Raw genomic sequence first — 22809 nt, 5'->3', positions numbered from 1 at the left:
ATTGCATTGTAATCTTGAATGGGGTATTTTGGGGCCTCAAAAATATGTCTATGACTTAAACGGTTATCGGCAGCAAGATTTTGCAATTGAGCTCTTTAAAAACAACAACACAGAAATGCTGAGGTGGTTGGGGTGGGGATGCTTTTCAGAACTTGGCTAGGGAAGTTCTAAAAGCTTCTTTTTCATAATATTTAGAAAGAATCTCTTTGCTCATCCATGGCTCTATAAAACCTTAAACACGAATTTGTGCTTTTGTTTTTTGTTGTTCTTTATGAGCTTGTTCTTTATGAGCTATGGTGGCCTCTAAGAGAGGCTAAGGTGCTTTTACTACTGCAAGTTATTGTATTTTGCACTGTTACAAAGTTAGGGCTGACAAAGAGGGTGCTGTATGGGAAGGAGTCTCAAATTGGCTCATGGAATAGTAAAAAATAAAATAAATAAAAAATCTCAACAAAGTTGATTATTTCCAAGCAAATTTGAGGACTGTACTCACATCTGAGGACTGTACTCACATCTCTAGTGATAGATAAGCAAGCTATTCTTATCTTTGCTTACTAACTTCAGCACAAACATGCACAACTGAATACTTACTGGAAATTCATTTCTGATGTCTCTCTCTTTGCCTCCCCATCCCTGGAGAAAGCAACTTTCCGCATACTGTAACCATCATTACCTACCTGGCATAAAGACACCAGCTTGAGCTTAGTTACTTGAAAAGCCTTGAGCAGTCCCTAGATCTCTCTTCCCCATTTAATTTAAAGAGTTATTATTTTTAATCATCTAGTGTTCAATGTTAATGGCACTTTACATAAGCCAAAACACGCACACACACAGCTTGCCTTGAGGAACCTACAATCTAAATGTTGATAGTGGAGGAAACAACAGAGAAGGAAGGCCAACAGTAGGTATGATCAAATGCAGTCACATATATTTAGTCTTGGTTTCAGTGGGGAAGTGGGAGGACTAAGTGCTGGAGTCATGGGCTTCCTCTCTCTCTTACTGTTTTCCTGAAACCCAAACGTCCGATCGTTTCGCTTATGCAGTCCCCTTTTCCGTTGTGCTGAGGTTTAAATTCCCACTTCCTTCCTTTGTGGCTTATTTTTTGGTCTAAAGTTCCCCTCCATACTATGTTGCCTAGAGAGTTCCCACAAACTCTTTCCTTTGCTCTCCCCGCCCTTTTCTCTCTCTGTGTTTATGTAGTTAACAGACATTAGGAAATTATATTCCTGTTTGCAGAAACCATTGTGATGGCAACAGGGTTATGTAAGCCTGGTCATACATGTTAGCCCACAGGAGGATGTTGGTGAGGGAAGGAAGGAAGGAAATATTATGAAGAAGCATTGCTGTTTCTGTGCTGATAATATAAAATCCACTCTTGGGAGTGAACAAGTCTTCATGCAAAAATCTGGAAAGCTAACCTTCAGTACTTAAGAACATTAAAGTGCTCATTCTTTCTCCCCCCGCCACCCGGTTCTTCTGGCCCTGCTCATTAAAAGGATTTCCTATGCATAGCTTTGGAAAAGCACTTTCTTTACAGATTTAATTCCCAAGAAGGTATTACTCAAGAGGACAACAGAGCACAATGAAGCATGTCCCCAGGTAAAAGATAAGGCTATTCTCACGAGCAGCCTAACCCAGGATAGGGCAGCTCAGCCTGGGTTAGGCTGTTCGTGTGCAGCACCAAGATTGAGCCGATCCCGGTGACTCTGCCTTGCCTAACCCTACTTTTAATGCTGGCCTTTAGCCAGGGTTAAGGCGGGTGCCAGGGTGCCCTTAATCCTGGGACTAGGGTTGTGTGTATGCTTGGGCTGCATGCAGCCCGAACATACAGCGAGCTGGGTGGCAAGAGTGCCCTGCTGAGGGAGGACCCTTCCTGCCGTGGTGCATTGAGGGGTGCTGGAGGACTTCCTCCCCCTGCCCCAAAAGCAAACTGTAGCAAGGAAAAACATAACTGCAGAGGACTGTATTCTTTTTATATAAAGCAAAAACTCTTTGGTTTACAGGGAAAGGTATGGGTGTGGCAGTCCAAAAAGTGAGGAAATTCAGTGAGCCATGGTGTTCACGACATGGGGGAACGAGACCCGATGCCCAGTCTGAGATATTTTACTTGGCCTACAAAATCATATCCATGAAAGCACAATTTGGCTAGGTCCTCCATGCTCCAGTACACTACCTATGTAAACTGGTGGCAATAGTGTTACAGCATTGTTTAAGAACAATTTGGTATTATGTGCCTCTGAGCATATGGCGTGTGCTGTTACCTCAAGCAGGCAACAACTATAATCAGCACAATTAGTAAAATAGAACTAACGGAGGACCCCGTGAATATCGAGGTCCTTCTGTAATTTAACTACCAGTCTATTCCTCCTGTCTGTGCACTTCTAGAGACTGCTGAAGAGTCCTGTAAATGTTATACTGCACCTGTTAAGAATATTCACCCAGAATATTCAGTGCCGCTGCCAGTCTATGTAGACAATACTAGCTAGATGGACCTATGGTGTGACTCAGTATATGGCAGCTTCCTATGTAGAATAGCCCCATGCTAGAGAAGAAAATTTTCTCCCTCTCTCATAACACTAGAACTAGGTGTCATCCCATGAAAGTGACTACCAAGAAATTTAGGACCAACAAAAGGAAGTACTTTTTCACTCAATGTATAATCAACCTATGGAATTCTCTGCCACAAGATGTGGTGACAGCCAAGAGCCTGGATGGCTTTAATTGGGGATTAGATAAATTTATGGAGGACAGGCCTATCAACGGCCTACTAGTCTGAGGGCTAGAGGCTACCTCCAGCCTCAAAAGCAAGATGCCTCTAAATACCAGTTTCAGGGGAGCAGCAGTAGGAGAGAGGGTATGCCCTCAGCTTTTGCCTGTGGGCTTCCCAGAAGCATCTGGTGGTCCACTATGTGAAAAGGATGCTGGACTACATAGACCTTGGGCCTGATCCAGCACAGCATTTCTTATGTTCTTACGTGGGGATAATTATGGAGATTCAGCAGATGGCCTTTAATAGCTTCATTTTGGAAAGAACCATGTTATGTCCTAAAGGTATCAATGAAAGGGTTAAATTCCATAGAAGGGTGAATAACTAATCCACATTAACAATTTTTAATACAACCATGCACATTTCACTAAGACTATGGGAATGCTGGTGTTGGAGAAGAAATGGTAGGCCCCATTATTACACTGTAAGTGATACAAATCAAATCAAATTACTTGGATGTGTATCCCTGAGCCCCAATGACAGAGCAGGCTATAGGTTAAAATAAAATAAAATAAAATAAAATAAAAGTAAAGAAAAGCAAAGCAAAACAAAACAAAAACAATGCTAAGGCAAGGCAATTAGGATATTTAACATAAGCAAATTGGAGAATGTGGGATTGGGCTATAAATATAAAATAACCATGGGGGGAAACGGGTTGATAGGCTCTATGGGTATGAATTAAAGGAGAAATTGAACAACAGATTGGCAGTCAAACAATGCTGTATAGGCAATAGATTTAAAAGAAAAAATGCGAAAATCTAAAAAGTTTAATGAGGACCACTCATAGATTATATGGGGCAAGAAAGTAAAAGTTACAGTATTATAATAAAAATAGGGATTCTTTTTTTTTTTTTTTTGGGTAACATTGACCTGTATCTGTGTGTCGTCCAGGACATGAGAGTTCATATCTGGACCTGAAACAGAATGAACTGGGATGGGGAAGTCGGTCAGCCTAGTTCTAATAGGTATAACTTTCCTTACAGACATACTTGTAAGATTCAGGCCTGTCCTTTGTGTGAGGTGACCAGGGCAATCACCCCTAGCCCCGCACTCGAACAGCCCTCACACTTGCCCCAGACCCTGCACCCACCTGCAGTGACTTCATTTCCCATCTCCCCACACTCCACTGCACTGGCTGAGGCTAGCCACCAAAGAACAACTGCTGTCCTGGTTGGGAGCGAAGACGGCCCCATGTGGGCCACATGCCCCAGCCAGCCCCCACCAACAGGCAGCGGAGCCCAGACAGTGGCTGCCGCCGGCTGTCAGAGCACATGCACTCTTTCCCCAGCCCCCATTGCCTTTGGCTGCTTTCTCCACTCTCTCTGTCACAGAGTGGAGAAAGCAGCCAGAGGTGCTGGCTCTCTCTGTCCCCCGCCATCCCATCGGAGCCAAGCGGCTTCAGCTTGGAGGAAGAGTGAGCTGGGAGGAGGAGGGGGCCCACATGCTCTCTCCCCTGCTCCCAACCACTTGCGGGCCTGTGGCTTTGTCCGGTCTGAGCCCAGCGTGGCAGCTGCTGTTCAGAGACTTGAAGGCGGCCGAACTCTCTCCCCGCCACTGTAGCTGCGCACTTTCTCTGGCGTGAACTACCATCCCACCATCTGTGGCTGTGCACTCTACTGGCCTGAGGTGGGTCACACACGCACAGCAGCTCTATGCGCACCAAAAATCGCTATCTGGATTGCTGTTTGTTGCCTTACTGCTGCTGCTTCCAACATCCATTTCTCCACCACACATCCATTCAGATATTTGTTCCCAATCCATCTCTTTCATTTGTGTGTTCATGATCTGCCTGTCTCGGCTTTCGTTCCTCACGTGTAGTTGTTGCTGCCCGCCCCTGCTGCCTGCCTGCCATCTGCCTGCTGCCTGCTTGTGCTAGGAGGCTCAAGTGAGCACGGAAACAGTATCAGCAGCTTGTAAGGAGGGAACATAGGGAGAGTGATCCCACTCAGGGTGAATCAGGAAGGTTGTGCTCTAAATGCACGTGTGCACACACTGCCTTGGTACTGCTGACCAGAGCAAAACCCATTCTGCACACACATGAACAATTTACAGTAATTTACATTATACTGAAATGTTAAGGAGGCCCTGCTCGTGCTGATTCAGCCCCAGTCCTGCACCCCACTAGGGACAGCTCTGGCAAAACTAGTCAAGTATAAAAAACTTATTCAGAACAAATTATCAACGATTAGCCTGCCGGTTTGAAATCCCCTGAGGTGTTGCATGATTTTGTTCTTTGTTGATATTTTAAAATCTTTTCCTCAGATCTTTTCCTAAGAATGCCGGTGCCTCTGAAAAAACAAATATGTAGCCTGAATCTGGGAAAGAAATTGCAGATCAGATCAGATCTACTGTTTCCCAGTGCTTCATTGTTTTGCAGGTTTAGTCCCCAGAGGAACTTTGATGTTCAATAGTGGGGGGAAATGCTTTATATATGGAGGTTCATTTCTCTGAATTTTGAAAAAGGTTTCTGTTTCCCAGGTCTCTAATTTTCTTCTTTCCAGAGCTAGTGATTTCCACTACATATTTATATTGCTTTCATACACAATAGTTGGCTGGAATGAAATAAGAAAGAGTTGAAGAAAGAGCTGTAAAGTGTGAAGAAGTAATACACCTCTTACCACAACCTTTATACTAAACTTTTTTTTTTTGTAAAGAAAATATTAAAGTTATTAGATAGTCAAATGCCAACCATAGTATCTTTTTATTGGGATTAACGTTTTAGTTGTTTAATAAATTGATCCCAATAAAACACAGTATCTTTTTATTGGGCCGCAGTTTGGGACCCGTGCTGTAAACCTTACTCTTGCCATAACAATTTGCCCTTTCCAGACAGGAATCTAGACAGATCCACAAATGCAGTATTCTTGTTGAATCTCCTTTCCAAATGTCTGAAGACTTTCAAGCTGAAGATTATCATTTGCACATTTCAAAAAGCTTTCACATTCTAAGTTGTAATCATGTAATTAGTTCAGTCATAAATACCAGAATTACCCCATTGAAGATACACTCTACAACAATATTGTCCAAAGTTAACTAATACCTAAATCTAACAACAACAACAACACCCCCCAAAGGAAGGGGGGAAAGAAAAGATAAAGGGAGGATTTTTTAAAGGGGAGTGTGAGAAAGATAAGACAAATTTCTTTACTCTCAACTAGAGATAACTCATAGATCTCTTGTGCTGTGTCTTGTGAAGGATACTATAATCCAGGATGCACAGAGAAAGAAATGGTGGGCCTCTTTAGTTACATACACTCAGTCTGACTAACAAGAAGCAGATTTATGCAGCTGGTTTCACTCACTTGTGGACTCTTATGCAAGATTACAGCACAATGTTGTAAAGCCTGCATGTGGCAAGCACTGCAAAAAATATTTGAACCTAAATCAAAAATCCCTGCTTTATTCACATGATCTTCTTGTTAAAAACTGCTTTAAAATATTTTCTATTAATACAGCAGTTTTAAAATGCACCAAGCTACAATAATGAAGAAGTGGAATATGTCTATTTTCATGTCCTTTTCTCTCTCTCACCTCTCACTGTATTTTATTAGGGGAGCGTACAATATTTGAAGGGATATTATACAAGTTGTCTCTCTGCATGAACCCATCAATTTTTATCTAGCAACCACTGTTTATTCAATATCAGCCTCTGTTTGTTCTGTTTTCCTGAATGTCTAAAGAGCTAGGGAGAGAGAGTGCAAGCTAATTAACGAAAAGCATCGAAGATTTATCAGAGAACTGCCTTCTTCCAAACTGTTTCCTTTTCACCATAGTTCACATTTGCTAAAATAGTGTCACCTATTTGCCCTGGCCTCACAACTCAGCCCTGCAGCTGCCATTCACACTTTCAGTGGCATTCATCTGAAGAGGCGAAGGCCATTCAGTGATGGCGGACGCTTTCAGGATCAGGAGGCTCAGGTGCTGCTCCCCTATCCATGCTGGACAATGGGTCTAATTAATTTTTCACAGGGCCCACATCGCTGCTCCTAAGTGATCTGGTCTGTAATTTTTAATCCAGTTCATCTTGAAAACTCTTCTATATGTTCTGATCTGCAAATGTTACAGCTGGGAATGTTCATGTTTAGCACATGACCTCATGTGAAGCACGTATTTATTTATATAAAAGACACATATATGCCCCTCCAGTACACCACTGCTCAAGGTGGCTCACAAAACCAGTAAAACAGATTATAAAACAATACAAAATTAATAGAAATTAACTAAAAGAAACCTCAGTTAAAACATATTTAAAGTAGAAGTTTAAAAAAAACCAATAACCAAAAGTCCACCAAATATAAGCTGCAGATAAAATATTAAAATGCCTCTCTAAGGAGTAGAGTCTTCAGTAGTTTCCTATCTTGAGGAAGTATGGCAGAGCTCTCCTGGGAGGGTGTTCCAAAGCAGAGAAATGACGGCCAAAAAGGCCCCGTCTCTAGTCCCCCAAATCTCTGTTAGTGGTGGGGCTGTGAGCAGAGCCTGAGATGCTAGATGAGCCCTGGCAGGTTTGTATGGGTGGATGCGGTCCACCCTAGTCCCAAGCATCCTAAATTTTCACATCCAGATTAGGCACTGCAGTGTTGCCTACCTATTGTTTCCCCACTCCCAGAAGCATCGCCAACAGGTTCCCTTCCACAGGGTTTCAAACAAACATTTGTCCTCACAAATCCAAAGATACACACAGTTGTATGTGTAATGTACATTCCGGTCTTTGCAACCCCAAAGATTCCACCTGAAAATTCATCACATTGGATGTGGTGGTAGCACTATATATCCTTTGGAAGATCGGTAAGCTCGTTCTCACGTTATGATCAGTTTTAATGGGATAAAACTTTAAGGCTGTTCTCACATGCAGCCTAGCCTGGGTGAGGCTGCACATGTGAAGCCTGTGTAGATCGTGGCACTCAAGCCCAGCCTTACCCCACTTTTAAGTCTGGCTTTTAGCCAGGGTTAAGGGTGCGAGTATGCCCTTAACCCGGCTGCCGGGATCGTGTGTCTCCTCGGTCTGTGTGTAGCCCGAGAAGACACAGACACTAGATGTCCCAGTCTCCAGGTATTGGGGGATACCCCCATGAGATGGGCACTCACGCAGCACAAGACACACCCTGACTAAAAGCCAGGCTTAAAAGTAGGTAAGGCTGGGCTTCACATGCACAGCCTAACACAGTGGAGCAGCACAGATTGTGTGGAAGTGCGGTCCACGCTCCCACTACCATTGAGTGGTTGTTGTGGGGGGGTGGGGTGGAAGGTAAGGCTTGCACAGCTTTCCTCCCGCCCACCTGCCCTCCCCACCTCCTGGTAAATACCCCGTTTAGATTGTTCTATTCAATGGGAAGCACACATATAATAAAAATCTTCCATACTGCAAAATAATTAGCTGGACTAGGACCGGGGAGACCCAAGTTCAAATCACCATTCAGCCATGAAACTAGCTGGGTGACTCTGGGCCAGTCACTTCTCTCTCAGCCTAACCTACTTCACAGGGTTGTTGTGAAAGAGAAACTCAAGTATGTAGCACACCGCTCTGGGCTCCTTGGAGGAAGAACGGGATATAAATGTAATAATAATAATAATAATAATAATAATAATAATAATAATAATAATGATGATGATGATGATGATGTTGGAGTGACCATGCCAGATACTCACCATTATCAAATATGGTGCCTGCGGTGAAGGAGAGCTCCGAGTCATGTTCTGCTTTACAAGCATACAAAGCTTTGGCTTTGCGGGATGGTGAGCTGTGAAAATGAACATTAAAAAGAATCAGCATGAAAAGGGGTTGCTACCTGTTTGTTTGTGTATGTGGACATGTACTTTTAAATTGTCTTCCCTGAAAAATCTTTGAAAGATAAGAACATAAGTGCAGCCCTGCTAGTTCAGGCCCATGGCCCATCTAGTCCAATATCCTGTTTCACACAGTGGCCCACCAGATGCCACTGGAAGCCTACAGGAAGGAGTTGATGGCATGCCCTTTGTCCTGCTGTTACTCCCCTGCAACTGGTACTCATAGGCATCTTGCCTCTGAGCCTGGAGTTGGCCTATAGCCCTCCGACTAGTAGCTGATGATAGACCTCTCCTCCATGAAGTTATCCAAACCCTATTGGCATTCAAGTGGCAATCTGTTGAGAACATAGGGTTAAAGAAGGAATATATGTGGGTCAAGGAGAAGACAGGAAGGAATAGTCCAGATAATGGCAAGTGGGGTGGGGTGGGGGGAGAAAGTGCACACTTCCTCTACAGAGCCACATTTCACCATTTTTTATAAATTCTGCTGAGAGAAGGCATACATATGGGTTGCCCAATGGAATGAGCAATACCATGGCAGAGAGGGAGCAGAAAGAAAATGAAAAGAGAGTCAAAGACAGTAAGGGGAATCAACTTTACTGAGAGTCAGCTGGGAATATTTTTGTGAGCTGCTGATAAGAAATGTTGAGCCAGAGACCTGGTTCCTGCTCGGGATAGATACAGCCAAACTCTGCTAACAATATCTCCACAGTACAGTAAATAATCCTAGCTGAAGTTTTCTTGGCTTTTTTTTAAAAGCTTAGTTCTGATAGAAGAGAAGCTTCCAACCCGGAGGGAATCATTTCATATCAAGTGATCTGCTGTGGAACTTCCGTGTCTTAACTGCAGCCTCACCCAACCATGTAGTGCAGAGGCTTTGGGGACACATTCTAGGGCACAATGTCAGTGCTGGGTAGGAGAGGTTAGCCACCCTTTGAGAACTGACAACACTCTGCTGTGACTGGGCGCTGCAACAGAAGACAGATAGTGGTGGACAAGCACTCTTTTAGGCAAACAGACAGCAAAACTAGATGCATTCCTTGCTTAGCACCAGTTGGTGCCTTTTTTCCAGTAGAAGCTGGATGGCCTTGGAGATTCTGGTGCATTTTGACTCAAGCACAGAGATGCAGGGAGAAATCTGATGGAACACAAGAGAACTTCAGGGTGTAGCCTTTCTTCACTATTTGCAGAAGATGGGTCCACTTGTCAAAGATGGGTTCTCTCCCAATGTCTGCAAATGCTGCAACTTCTTCCTCCAGGAATTGAAATGAGTGGATTTGGCAATCAGTCAGGAAGAGGCAAACAATGTGTTTTTTTAAATATGAAGCACTGCTGATTTCCAGGCCCTATTTTATTTGGTGAAAGCTTGCCATTCTTTTTGATTTATTATCACTTCTGTAATAAAATGCGTAAGATTTGATATGAGAGAGAGGGAAAAAGAGTAGCAGGCTTCTTTTTGAGGAGAGGGACTTTTCTTACACTTTGTGTAAGGATGGCATTAAGAGGATCTCTCTCTGAACAACATCTGGCCAACAAAAGGTACACATGCTCTTGTCCCATGAGAGGTTCTTTTCCTATGAGGGTGTGGGAGAGAGAAATGGGACACCTCTTCCCTACTGATGCTCCTGGCCCAGTGGCAATCAATCATCCCTGTTGTGGGAGCTCTCAAATCTCTTATTCCAGAGACAAGAACTGGAGTAAGATAAATGGTGCCTGGATGAAGCACTGTCACTGGAAGAGCTCTGGTAACTTGATGACTTACAGCTGCTCTGCAAGTAGAACCAGAGACTGGTCTCTGCACAGGCTTTGGGAAATAAAAAAATATGTTAAATAAATAAATAAATAAGCGACTAAGCCACTGAACAAAAGGCTACATGAATAGTTTTGCCTTCCAGCATGGAAGGAGGAAGAGACTGGGAGGCCATAACACCCACCTGGGTGGCACGTCGAATGGGGCCAAGTAGGCCATCACAGAGACGTGGTCTCTTGGGAAGCTGGCAGGGCAGGGGCTGTAGTTCCTACACCTGCCAGCCATTCTGACTGAACTGGCAGGAAGCACTGACTCTTTGGTCCTTGCCCCAATATGCAGGTGGGTGGAGAAGCCCAGCTATTCTCTGCTGTCAGAAGGGAGTGAGCAGAAGTGATACCCTTGGCCACTGTGGACTTTTATGGCATCCTATATGCCAGCTTTCTACAGCCAGCCACTCTTGGTTGTGCACTCAGTCTCATCTAGGCCTGGGGTAAAACTATGGCATTGCTTCGTCTTTTTTGCCACTAATTACTCCGCTGTCCAGGCATTGTTTGTTTCTCTCCCTTTCTACACGCATATCTCAGCAGGGAATGTTCAGGCCATTAAAGAGACTTACATTTCACTGCTGCACTTCCATTAATGCAAACAATCTCTCATGTGCATGGCATACTTGCAAGGAAGAAATATTAACATGAGCAAATGGGAGGAACAGAAAGCGGTAGTAAGAACATGCTGAGCATGCACAGTAGTCTTTACGAAGTCTGGAAATCCAAACTGAAAGAATGGCAGAAAATGGATTCATCAGTCCTGCTGTGTGACCAGGACCAGGTAATTTGGAACTGCAAAAACGGGGGTGAAATTCAGCAAGAAGGAATTGCCCTGCTGCTCCCCGCCCATGCTTTAAACAGCAGGTGTTCCATTGAATGCATATTTGCAAGAAAAATCTGGTTCCTTTGTTTTGAAAGGACTCTCATAAAAAGGTTCTTGCCACACTTCTTTCCTGTTTAATATCTTTGGCACAGAATTAAGCCACATTTACACAGAATCTCTTGCTTACCCACAAAATCACAAGTGAAAATCTGTGATGCCAAAAGAAGGAAGCCTATTGCAGAAAGTTAAAGTATTCAGATCTGAGTCCTAAATTAACAGGTATTCAATGGCAGCTATGATGTGCATGAGTCTCCTGTCGACGGTAAGGACCCGCCACGGCTGCTGTGCAACTTCAAAGGCAGCCCCAACTATGTAACAATGGGGCTACGGTGGAATTATTTTAACCCGCTGCCGGGCAGCAGCACAGTGCTCCTTGCATGAGAAACAACGGAAGCAGCTGTAACGTTCTTCCGCAGGAGCCCCGTCGCGACATCGTCAGGCTGCCACTGGAATTGCGCAACAGGTCTAGGTTGTTACCGTCAGTGGGAGATGCATGTCTGCCAGCATGCCTAAAGGCCAAAGTGTCACAAATGCAGTCTGTTTATATGTGCAATTCATTTACATTAACCTTGCATACAGTTCTGGCTGAGCAATGGAGTGTCTTGTCTCCCCTTCAAGTCAGGTCTGGAATTTAGCATTTTACTCAAGTCATGTCTTCTGTGATACCAATCAATATGTTAGCTCAACTGGTCTGTTTAGATATTCAAAAGAAAAGGAGGAATTACAATAATGGAAAACTCCAAACAGACATGCATAACCCCCAAATCAGAAGTTTAACACAGGGAGCTTGTTCACAACCTCTGGTATGATCTGGGATGAGACAGCGGAGAAGAAACAGACAAAAAAGAAAGCAGCAGTTCCCCTGCTATTCAGGAAATCCTGTAACTATTTAGGAGCTGGGGAGCTCCAAGGAGAAAACTCTGGAAAAACACACATACCTGCGTAATCTCGGATAATTAATACAAGTTAAATAGCAGCTTTTCAAAAGGATCCTACTGTACAGTCTAATTTGGGCCCCTCGTTTCTTTTTTATTTGCCCCCCTTACTGTATTCTCAGTGCATGGTTCTGCAGTGCCCTTCTTTTGTGCTGCAGTGCCCTTCAAAGCTGGATTATCAAGGACATAAATGAACCCTGGATCTCTCTCATCAGTCTTTTTTTAATTTTTGCCTCTGAGCATGGCACATGGCCAGGAAAGCACTCAGTCATGTTTTTGCCCATGTGACCTTGTACAATTTACAGAATAGTGAGAGATTTCCCTCACCCCTTAGGACGATATTGTTCTGATTGAGTTACATTGGATATTGCCTTACATCAAAACCAAACAGAACTATCTTATGTGGGAACTGGAGGTTGCAGATATAAGGTTTGAAAATGGATTTTTATTTGAATTAGACTGTAGTCGGGTAGAATGAATGTGTCCTTTCTATGCCCTGTTCATAAATTAAATAAACTGTAATAAATTCATCACTACTGCAAAGGAAAATATTAGGAGAGGACCTCAGAGAGCTCCTGTTTAGGATCATCCCAAAAAAATTTAAACCTATCATGTTAACTGCATCACTTAGCACCCATCTGAAAGAGAAGCATCTCTTTCAAAGGTGTCCAGTGGTCTTTGTAATACTGTGTTCCAAAGCAAGGATGGATGTTGCCATTTTGTTGTTAAACACTACACACGTGCAAATATGTCATATTAGTGCAAGGATGTTACACTAGCTAATTCCATTAAGTCAGGAGCTTGCATTCCAGACTAATGTTGCACCAGTGCAAAAGGCTGCATTTATACAAACAGTCACACTGCAGCTGCTGTGGAACCTCTTCCTCTATCCATATGTTGTTTCTGGGAGTGACACAAAGCTAGCTACAAACAGACCCAAACTGTAAGAGACAGCACAACTCTGAGCATCCATTCAGTGATGTGAATTTCTTACATGTCTGCATCTTTGTTCATTGCACTAGTGCAGCATGAGGCCAGATGTCAGCCAGTGTGTCTTATTTCTTGTGTGGTGCCTAAAGCCCTGACCTGTGATCCAAAGGGCTGTTAGCACAGTGATGAATTGCATTCTATACATGCTCAGAAGAAGAACATTAAAATCAGGTTGCAGGATGAATCCCATTACATTACATTACAGCGCCACAAGTAATCAACAACCTGTATATATTCATTTATTTAATTCACTTGCATCCTGACTTTCTTCATTCTACAAACATGTGGGTATACTAAACTAAAGGTCCTTTTTAGACTTCTGTTTCTGCTAAGTATCACAGGACATCTTGCCATGGCTACTCATTAATCAAGTCAAAGGTTTTCTGTTCACTTGAACTTTATGATCATAGGTACCACATGCCAGGTATTAAAGGCCTTCTATCTCCAAGAATTACCAATATATTATGCTATGGATTGAGATACATTCAATATACAAACATATCTACTGATGTTTTTTAAGAAGCCAAGGGAATTTCACGACAAAACTAGGGAACAAAGCTTCTGGCATGGGCTAGCTTGTTACTGGAATTGAGAGTTGGCTTATAATTCAGATAAAGTGAGGAGAAGCCACTATCAAAAATAAAAGGTAATATAGGCCCTGAGTGCATGCACTGTAATAGTTGTAATCTGGTAGCCAGCAGTATGGACAAGCTTTTGAAAGTAGCAACAAATGAACAAATACCTTTGGTCTTCTGTGGCTTTTGCTATCTGTTTTGACTTAATAGGAAGAATTTTAAGAGATCTCTTCATTTTTGGACATCGACAATCTGTCAGCACGATTACTTATGTTAGAATTACAACTTATTTATCAAGTCATAAATGCCACAACTGGCATATACATTTCACAAAAACAATCCAACAGTATAGGTATTCTCACTGACTGACACAACTGGATGTGCAAAAAGGAAGACGGCACTGCAGTAAGTTGTCAGCCTTAGAAGAAATGAACAAAGTATGTTTGCAACTCTGCTTACTTGAGGGGTGGAAATGGATGTTTACCTGTTGCAGAGGAGGGTCCAGTGAGTTACAAGCATGCCCAGTAACTTAGCAGAAGTAAAACAGAAAGTCAATCAGAGTTCAGAGGAACTCTTCAGAAAGGTGTGGTACTGCAGCTGGGATGACTGGAAAATGATAGTGAAGGCAGGCAGTGCTTAGGGTAACTCAATCCATTCCTTCTCTGGGGTCAAAGAATGTTTAAAAGGTTTTCTCTCCTGCTGTCTGATGACAGCTAAGGGATCATGAAGCCTAGTAACTAAAACAACAAACTGGGCCACAGTGAGGATATTTGAGCAAGGCAGGGGAAAAGAAGCATGTAAACTTAAAATATGACAGCAGTGGCAACTAAACCAAGCAAAAGAAAACCCTCAAACCTGCAACAGACCTGATGGGGGATGAATCGCTGGACGTAGAGGAGGTGGGCATAGGGCTGGATGGTGCAGAGAACATAGGCCAGGACGGTGAAAGGGGTGACGTTGGACTTGGATTCTGAGGGCTGCAAGACAGAACCGGATAACTCATCAAGACACAGGAAACCACAACACAGACATATACACACACTTAAGGCACGATCCAACAGCAATGGGTTCCTGGAGTATTTTCACAGTACTAGGGGAAACTCCAAAATGGAGGAGTTGGGAACTTTAGGTTCCAGGGCTGGAAGTTCATTTACACACACACACACACACACACACACACCAGCCAGCCCTCCATGAACCCCTGCTTCGTCATTCCTTAGTTGTCAAGCTTGTGCCTTTGCTGCATTCAGTTATTCAAGTTATTTGAGGCCATTTCACTGAACAGTGCTGTTTGTGTTTTCTCCTCATCTACCTACCTAATTTATTTCAAATATTCCCTACTGAAATCCAGAGGTTGTTGAGCATATTTTTGAACAATTAGGAACATCAGCAACCACCCCTTTCCTTTGTTGAGAGGAAATAGTATTATTTTAGTACTATTTTACCTCCTTTATTTGTAGTATTTTCTAGCTCTTTTAGTAGATATGCATTTTAACTACTGGTAAAATGGGATCATTTGTAATATTAGTCCTTTGATGATCCTCCTGTACTTTTTATTCATTTTATGTAGCAGATTTTATAATCCTATTATCCGTTTTAGTTAGCCGCCATACTATTTTAATTAGAGGTTTTACGCGTTCTTTTACTCTATATGTATTTTAGCTACTCTGTTTGCGCTTCGTAGTATACTTTAAATATTTTGTGTGGTTTTTTTAGGTCCCTCTCCACTTAGTTTTAATTGTTATACCAATCTCAATATCAGTAATACATGTAACCCTTCTACATAATCTATTTTATTGTATTACTGTTTTATAACCTGTGCTGGCCTTTGGCCGTAATAAAGATTGATTGATTGCTTTGTTGAGATGCTATAAGTAGACTATTCTCTGTGTCACTATCGGTAGCACGTGAAAACAATTTCCTGTTTACATTTATGAGTAAATTAGCCTTGCATGCTAGAAATTCAGAAGAAGTCATTGGCAAGGAAGGATGGTGATAGCTGTCTCTTCCATTCTATATGGAATGCTAGTAAGAACAAAAGGACCCCCTCCCCCACAGTAAATAAGCTAGATCTGCACTAACTTAGAGAATGATGGAAATGAAAAACACTCTCTGTTCGGGAGGTCTATGTAAATTTTACATGTCTTCTACCAATCCTAATAAAACAATGGGCTTCTCATATGGAAGAAATGGGAATGAGAAATATTCAAGTAAAACAAATTGTAAATGCACAGGAAGACTACTAGGATCATGCCAGCATACTGCTGAACTGGAATCCTGACAGTACAGATATAGGACCTGTTATTCATTGTCTGTTGATAAATGCGATCAATTTATTTATGTTTCATGTATAAATGAGTAATTTAATGGCTTGTAATCCAATCATTTTATTTTGTTGAATGTTTACTGTGCTCTGCTGGTTGGTGATGTACTAAAGGAATGAATGATTGATTGATTGATTGATTGAATAAATGGGCAGTGGAAGCCTCCTTTGGAGTTTCTACTATATGCTCATTTGCTGTGGTGCCATTAGTTTGGAGCGCATGATAACATTGTTGATATCTGAGTAATCAAGACTATCTATCATTAAGGCACAGAATGTTTTTTTTGCAGAGATTTCTAAAATTCCTTCTTTCCAAATTTCATCCCAGGTTTTGGAGTTCCAAATTACCTTATCATGGTTGCAGAAACAGTGCCAATGGGTTAGTTCTCCACCATTCCTTCCAATAGATTTCTGGACTTTGCAAAGATGGATTCACATGTGCAGTTGACTCTTGCCACAGTTTTCGGTTCTTGACATTTTGGTTGTGCCATTTGATTATGCTATTTTTGGGTTGTGCTATTTTTTCCTCTTGTAGGCAAGCTATGCACATGAAGGATTGTGTGCAACAGTGGAAGCATACCACCACATCAGAGTTTCACTAATTAAGCAGACCAGCAAAAGAGACCCAATATACAATACAAACATATACAGAATCTATTTAATACAATTATAAACATAAACCACAAACAACATCACATAAAATACAAATCACATAAATATATGATTTCCTCCTTTGGGGGAAATGGAGATTGCATCTGTATTTTGTATTTATTTGATAAAGACCTTATGTTAAAGTGAAGATGTTCTGGTGGTCTGTTGTACCATACGTTTATATACTTATGTAGAATTCATTCATATTGATGTGATTTGAGTGTTTTATATTTGGGGTTTATGTTTACAATTGTATTAAATAGATTTTTTCATTGTATATTGGGTCTCTTTCTGCTGATCTGTTTAATAGAAAACATACCAGTTAAGTTTTAGTTCCTTTTCAGTCCTTGATAAACTTACTTGCTATAAGGGCATATAGATTTAATATGTTATGTGTTTTTATATTATGTTTTAATGCTGTGTTGTGAGCTGCCCAGATAACAATTTGTTATGGGACCGCTAACAAATAAAGTTTATTAATATTAATATTAAAATTACTACTACTACTACTACTACTACTACTAAGAACAGATCACCTGATAGAAGTATAATTAGAGCCAGACAAGGGACAAGTTGGCTTCACATTTTCACAGGGAAGGGATGATACTGTGCATAAAATCTGAATTTCAGAGCAATTATGTTCCTTCCATTAAAAAGGGAAATAATTGCTTGAAATACATCTTTAGTGCATATCCAAATATTCTGCTCCCCCAAATGCCTTGGGGATATTTATTTTATAAATATATAGATATACAAACCACACTGAATGTCTTAGTAAGGTAAGGGTGTTTTCCTGGAGCCACTTGTTGAAGCCAGGTTTCTACAGCCACTCTTGGATGCACACCTGAATCCAAATCTCTTTATTTGGATTGCGTTGAAATCATGAAACAGGCCTAGCTGTTCTGGCGGTAATTACTCATGTTCTTTGCTTACCCACATATGCCAAGTTATGAAATTATAGAAATTCTCAAAGAAAATAAGGAGATAACCAGAGTTAAACATGGAGCATTCCTTTGAGGACTAACAGATGTTTTCTGAATCAGAGAATACCATTCACTACAGGATTTGTCATCTTTAAGTCTACAGACACATTCTCCATTGTATCTTAAGAAATCTTGTTTTACTTCACTTATAAAAGAGATGTCAACATACCATGCTGCGTTCATTAAATACCAATATTATTTAAGCTCTTTGATTGTATCATATACATAGGATCAATTTACAGCAACTGATGACAGAGTTATTATGCTGTGCAAAGGGAAGCTTCTTATTAGCTTTAGTTAATTTCTGAAGGTGAACATAACCATAGGGTTTGCATGTGAAGAATGTGCACCATACTGAGTTCAGATAATTTTACATTCCGTCTATGTAGATCTGTGACTCTGTAAGCTAGAACAGGAAAGGACTGGGGAAACAGGCAATGGGGGATTTCTTTAATTTCAGAACATTGGCTGACACACGCTTCACTATCGGTTTTCAATCTACTTTTTCAGAGAAGAGCTGCAGTACACTTCAAATCTGGGAGAGGTCATTCACACACTCAAAAACTGTGTTCTACCTGGGTTTGGGAGCTGTGCTACCCAGGTTTTCCTCCTACCTTGTTTCCACACAATCACTTCTACCCAGGTTTTCTTCCTCTTACCTTGCTTTCACACCAACAAAAAATGGGAGCACACACAGCTCCCAAATCTGGGAGTTTTTGATTGTGTGAATGACCTCAGTAATTCAGTTCAACTTCAACAGGGCCAGTGTATGTTTTCAAATTAATGACCCTCAAGTTAAAATGGACTATGTTGGAAAAGTTAAGAGTAGGCTGCCTTTCTCAGCAAAGTACATATTAATACAACAATCTAAGGTGCACTTATGCCATCACAGGAGAATGAATGTGCATAAGTGTACTCTTAAAAAGAACAAATGAGTCAAATAGAAAATTCACAAAAATTACACAGCCATGTTAACAGAAGCCAAAAACTGCAGCCTTGCTTCTTATCACAGTTCTTCGTCTGGCCTGCATTCAAATATTTTGCTGTGAAAGCAATATATAAATATACACAGAAAGATTAGCTATTCAATTCTGAATAATGTTTAACCCACCAAATTCTTATCTCAGGAAAATCAACAGCTACTTAGAAACATATTTTGGTTAAAGGGTGCTATCAAGATCTCTTTCACACCTTGATTTTTCTTTTTTACTAAATCATTATGTGGTTGAAGGAATAATGCTTCCTTCTGCACGTACAGAATACATATTCAGGCGCCTATTCCCATTCAGCAGTCCTTTCTTCTTTGTGGAAAGATCAAAGCAACCAAATCTATACTGGAATTCTCATTGCTTCTTAACTGAATGGCAACCAGAACGGCTTTCATGTGGCACACAGTCCTTCTATATCAGCTCTCTAAGCAAATCAGCCCCAACCATGTGCATTGTCTCCACACTTCCAAAAGCTGTCCCTTGTATGGCAAACCATGCAGTGATGAAGGGCTCACTGTCATGACATTAAACAGCAACCACTTGGAGGTACTTTCTCACTGGTCTGAGGTGAAACTATTTCCTTCATTTCATGCTAGTTACTGTGCATGTTGAAGAGCACCTGATTTATTATACACTCCGAAGTAGTATATCTAATATTATAATAAATTGCACAATTTATTGGCTTCCAGTTCCTATTACCGGTACTTGCAAGCCAAGGTATATCCAGGATGTTTGAGTTGAGTAAAACATTGCAGTTTAGGAACATTTTCAATCAACTCAGAAACCAAAGTTCAAATGGAGCCAGAATTTCATCCATTGCTATCATCACAATAGAATTCCTTGCAAGCAGTAACTACATTCTTTTACTCAAGCCAAAAATCCTGGGTGTCTTGCAATTTATAGGAACTGGAAGCCAAATTGGTGCCATTGTTCCCTATTTTACATCAGACTCATGTGCCCTTCACTGGAGTACAAGAAATGCTCTGTAGCTCGTGTGCAAGGAGTTGGTGGCTTCTGTCCAAATTTATGGTGGGAAAATATCCACATCATGTGAATCAACATCATAATTGGGCAACAAGAGAACATTCTTGACCGGATTAGAACAGTTTTTAATGGAGGTCACATTTTTTGGGCTCAAACTGCTTCTTCAAGTCTGGATTTATTCAAGAAATACTTTAATACCCGATTCAGACATATCTAGTGTGAACAAAAAGTAGTTGGGGATTGGGGTAGAATTCGAACTGCAATAAGTGTTTAACAGCCAAATTTCATTAGTGTAAAAAGGGTGGGTTAAAGCAAGTCAGAAATTTTCCCCCAAAGCCTTTCAAATCCCTACTCTTTTCATGCTGCTTGCTTACAAAGTTTTCATAGCCTCAGTAGCTGCTGCCACAGTGCCCTCCCTTTAAATGTTTCCACTGCCCCAGGAACAAGCAAATCATGGCATAGCAAGCCAGACAGTCAGATCAGGAAACATGAAGTTGGCACTGAGGGCAAACAAAGCTAATTCAGAGTGATGGCAATCCTTGATTAGGAATCATTGCCCTCATTCTGAATTAGCTTTGTTTCTCATCTTTGGATTCATTGCCAAGCCATGTGATGACTCATGTGATGAAACTATGTGATTACTCATGTGATTCAGAAGTGGGGGCAGAAAGACATTTTTTAAAAGTGATAAGGCACTAGCAACCAATTGTAGCTGCAAATATATTCAATCCAATGTTCAACACTCCCCCATAATATTAGGTACTGGGGAAAGTCACCTGAATTAATACAGAAACAGCTGGTTCTGCTGCACACATTTCCCAGTGTTTGAGCTTCTCTAAATCATTAAGGGGTGTGTGTCTCATTTTGCAACCTGCAATGTCAGCCATAATTAAAACCAAGTAGGACTTTTGTTTCTGAAGTGTTACCCTGTGTTACCACAGGGGTTCCCAACCTGTAGTACTACAGAAATTGCTGAACTGCAACTCCCATCACCCCACCTACAATTTGTTGTGTCTAGGGATGATGGGATTTGTAGTTCTGCAACATCTGGAGTACCACAGGTTGGAAACCCCTGCCTTAGCTAATGTCTTGTGAAACAGAAGCAACAGTGTGCATTTATGAGGAGCAAAAAGAAAAAGAATTTTTTCCAAACATAATGAAGCATTTGCTCCTGCAGAGAAGTGCATTTGTTTCGTGATGTGTATGACTAACACTCATAATTCGCAAGAGATTAGGAGAGTTACACTGGAGCTTTGCTCATGCTTCCCATTGGCATCACACTTAACAAGGGCAAGGCTTCATCAACCCGCTTACCAAATCACCAGTGACTATTGCTCCTCTTTCAAGTTTTCCATCAACTGCAAAGTATTCAGGAAAGGGAGGGACCTCTCTCTCCCTTGGTGAAAGGCAGAAGCAGTGCGAGAGATTTGTTCTGTTTCTGCCTTCTGCAAAAGCTTCACATGAAATGAAACACAGCCCAGCCCCTCCCCCAGGTTCTTTGGCATGAAGAAAGGGCTTAGGAAGGGGGCAAGGGTTTTCTTCCACTGTGTGTGGCGCTTCAGAGAAGGCATGACGTTGCACGAGTCTCCTGCATGATCCTCTGCCTCTCCCATGTCCTATATGCTACTCAGATAACTGGGGAGGTTATTTTGTACAGGGTTTTACAAAAAGGCAGAAACTGCACATGCCTCCTGAACAGTGTCCTCTACCCAGAGAAGCAGGGCCCTGCTGTAATGTGGGAGAACCAACTCCACATCAGCACAGTTTCTGGATTTGTGTAAATTATTTCTGTGCTGACTGTACAGACATCACCATCTGCAGTGCAGATAGGCGGAGTGGAGCAAGCAGAATACCACAGCTTTTGAGAATCACAGATATGGGAAGAACACATCTCATTCCCAAGGAAAATGAGTATAAATATACACACTATCTTGTAATATAGGCAGTCACAATATGTGACGACAGTATCCTCCCTTGCAAAACACCAATCAAACCTGAAATGTGCAACCATAACTATGTTGGAGAATTAACTAACCAACGCAGTATATATAATTCTGCAGGGGATTATACAAGAACATTTTGCTCACATCAGGGGAGGACAGGCAGTTTTTGTTGACCCCGCCCCCTTTCTGCTGCCCCCAGTGCCCTCAAAAACATGTCCCCCCCAACACCCCCCGACCCTTGGGGGTGCATTTTTCAGGGGCTTCAGAGGCAGCTGAGGGGAAGATCAGCAAAGATTGCTCCATTACCCTTGTGTGAGCAAATGCACTTCTGCAAGTGCATCATTAATCAGGATGCAGGCCAATGTGTGAACACATTCTTGAGATTTAATGTCTAATTTAATGCTGTGACCCATTTGTCTTATCATGGGGCAGCTCCAGGCCCCATACCTGTACTAAACAACAGGCAAACTGATAATTCTGTGCTACAATGTTGGTTTATTGCTCGTTTTGTTCCCAGCAATGTTCCCAGCTCTCCAGCCCAAGGTGGAGCCGGTCTTCCCCCATAGCCTGAGTTGTTCATGGCCTGCCCCATGGGGATCCTTATATGGAGGCTCACTGTTGCGGGGAGTGCAGACACTAACTTCCCCTTGCCAGGGGACTTTCCAGACTAGACCCTACAACGGAGTCAGGACGGATCTCGGAAGTGTGCTTCCACACTTCCTGCAGCATGACGCCGCAGTCCCTACGCGGACAGCAGGGTGCCGTTCACATTTCCAATGCCTAGTTGCGAATTTAATAGCTGTGATGTAGAGCAAGGGCGTCGTACATCTGGCGTGAAAAAGTTGCTGTTTTTTCAGGTTGTTGCTGCAAGACTGCTGCCCTGCTGTTTATGTCCCGAATGCGACTTGCCCGAATGGAGGCATTTTGCTGCTGTTCCAGCAGCTAGTCTGGAAAGTGCCCAGGCTATCTCCTGCTGGAGAGGGACCCCAATGTCTACACCCTCCCTTTGGGCCTCACTCTGGCTCTCCTTATAAGCAAACATGGACAGCCTCTGCCCACCGGCTCTACAAGTGTCAGCTGTAGCCCAGCCCTAAAGTGCAATGGCTTCCCTAGAGGACCTGCCTGCTTCCCAGCAGTCTCGCCTTTCCTCAGACTATCCACTGCTCGCCTCATACCACAAGTCCAAGCTGACAGAATTAGATGCC

At 42.1% G+C, this 22809-nt stretch overlaps 1 protein-coding gene across 7 annotated transcripts in view; it reads right to left on the bottom strand.

Moving 5' to 3' along the window:
* Positions 1-22809, bottom strand: part of ARHGAP26 (Rho GTPase activating protein 26) — a 387242-nt gene that overhangs the window by 21132 nt on the left and 343301 nt on the right. For 5 of the 7 annotated variants that reach the window (XM_053295420.1, XM_053295421.1, XM_053295422.1 and 2 more), the window contains 2 exons: positions 14598-14708; positions 8414-8505 (listed from right to left, as the gene is read on the bottom strand). In XM_053295420.1, coding sequence (XP_053151395.1) covers positions 8414-8505; positions 14598-14708 — 203 coding nt within the window. The remainder of the gene's footprint in view (positions 1-8413; positions 8506-14597; positions 14709-22809) is intronic. The other 2 variants (XM_053295423.1, XM_053295424.1) reach the window with 1 other exon arrangement.

The sequence above is a fragment of the Hemicordylus capensis genome, chromosome 2, assembly GCF_027244095.1.
Source record: "Hemicordylus capensis ecotype Gifberg chromosome 2, rHemCap1.1.pri, whole genome shotgun sequence".
Classification (NCBI taxonomy): Eukaryota; Metazoa; Chordata; class Lepidosauria; order Squamata; family Cordylidae; genus Hemicordylus; species Hemicordylus capensis.
This window is presented reverse-complemented; position numbering and strand designations above follow the sequence as displayed.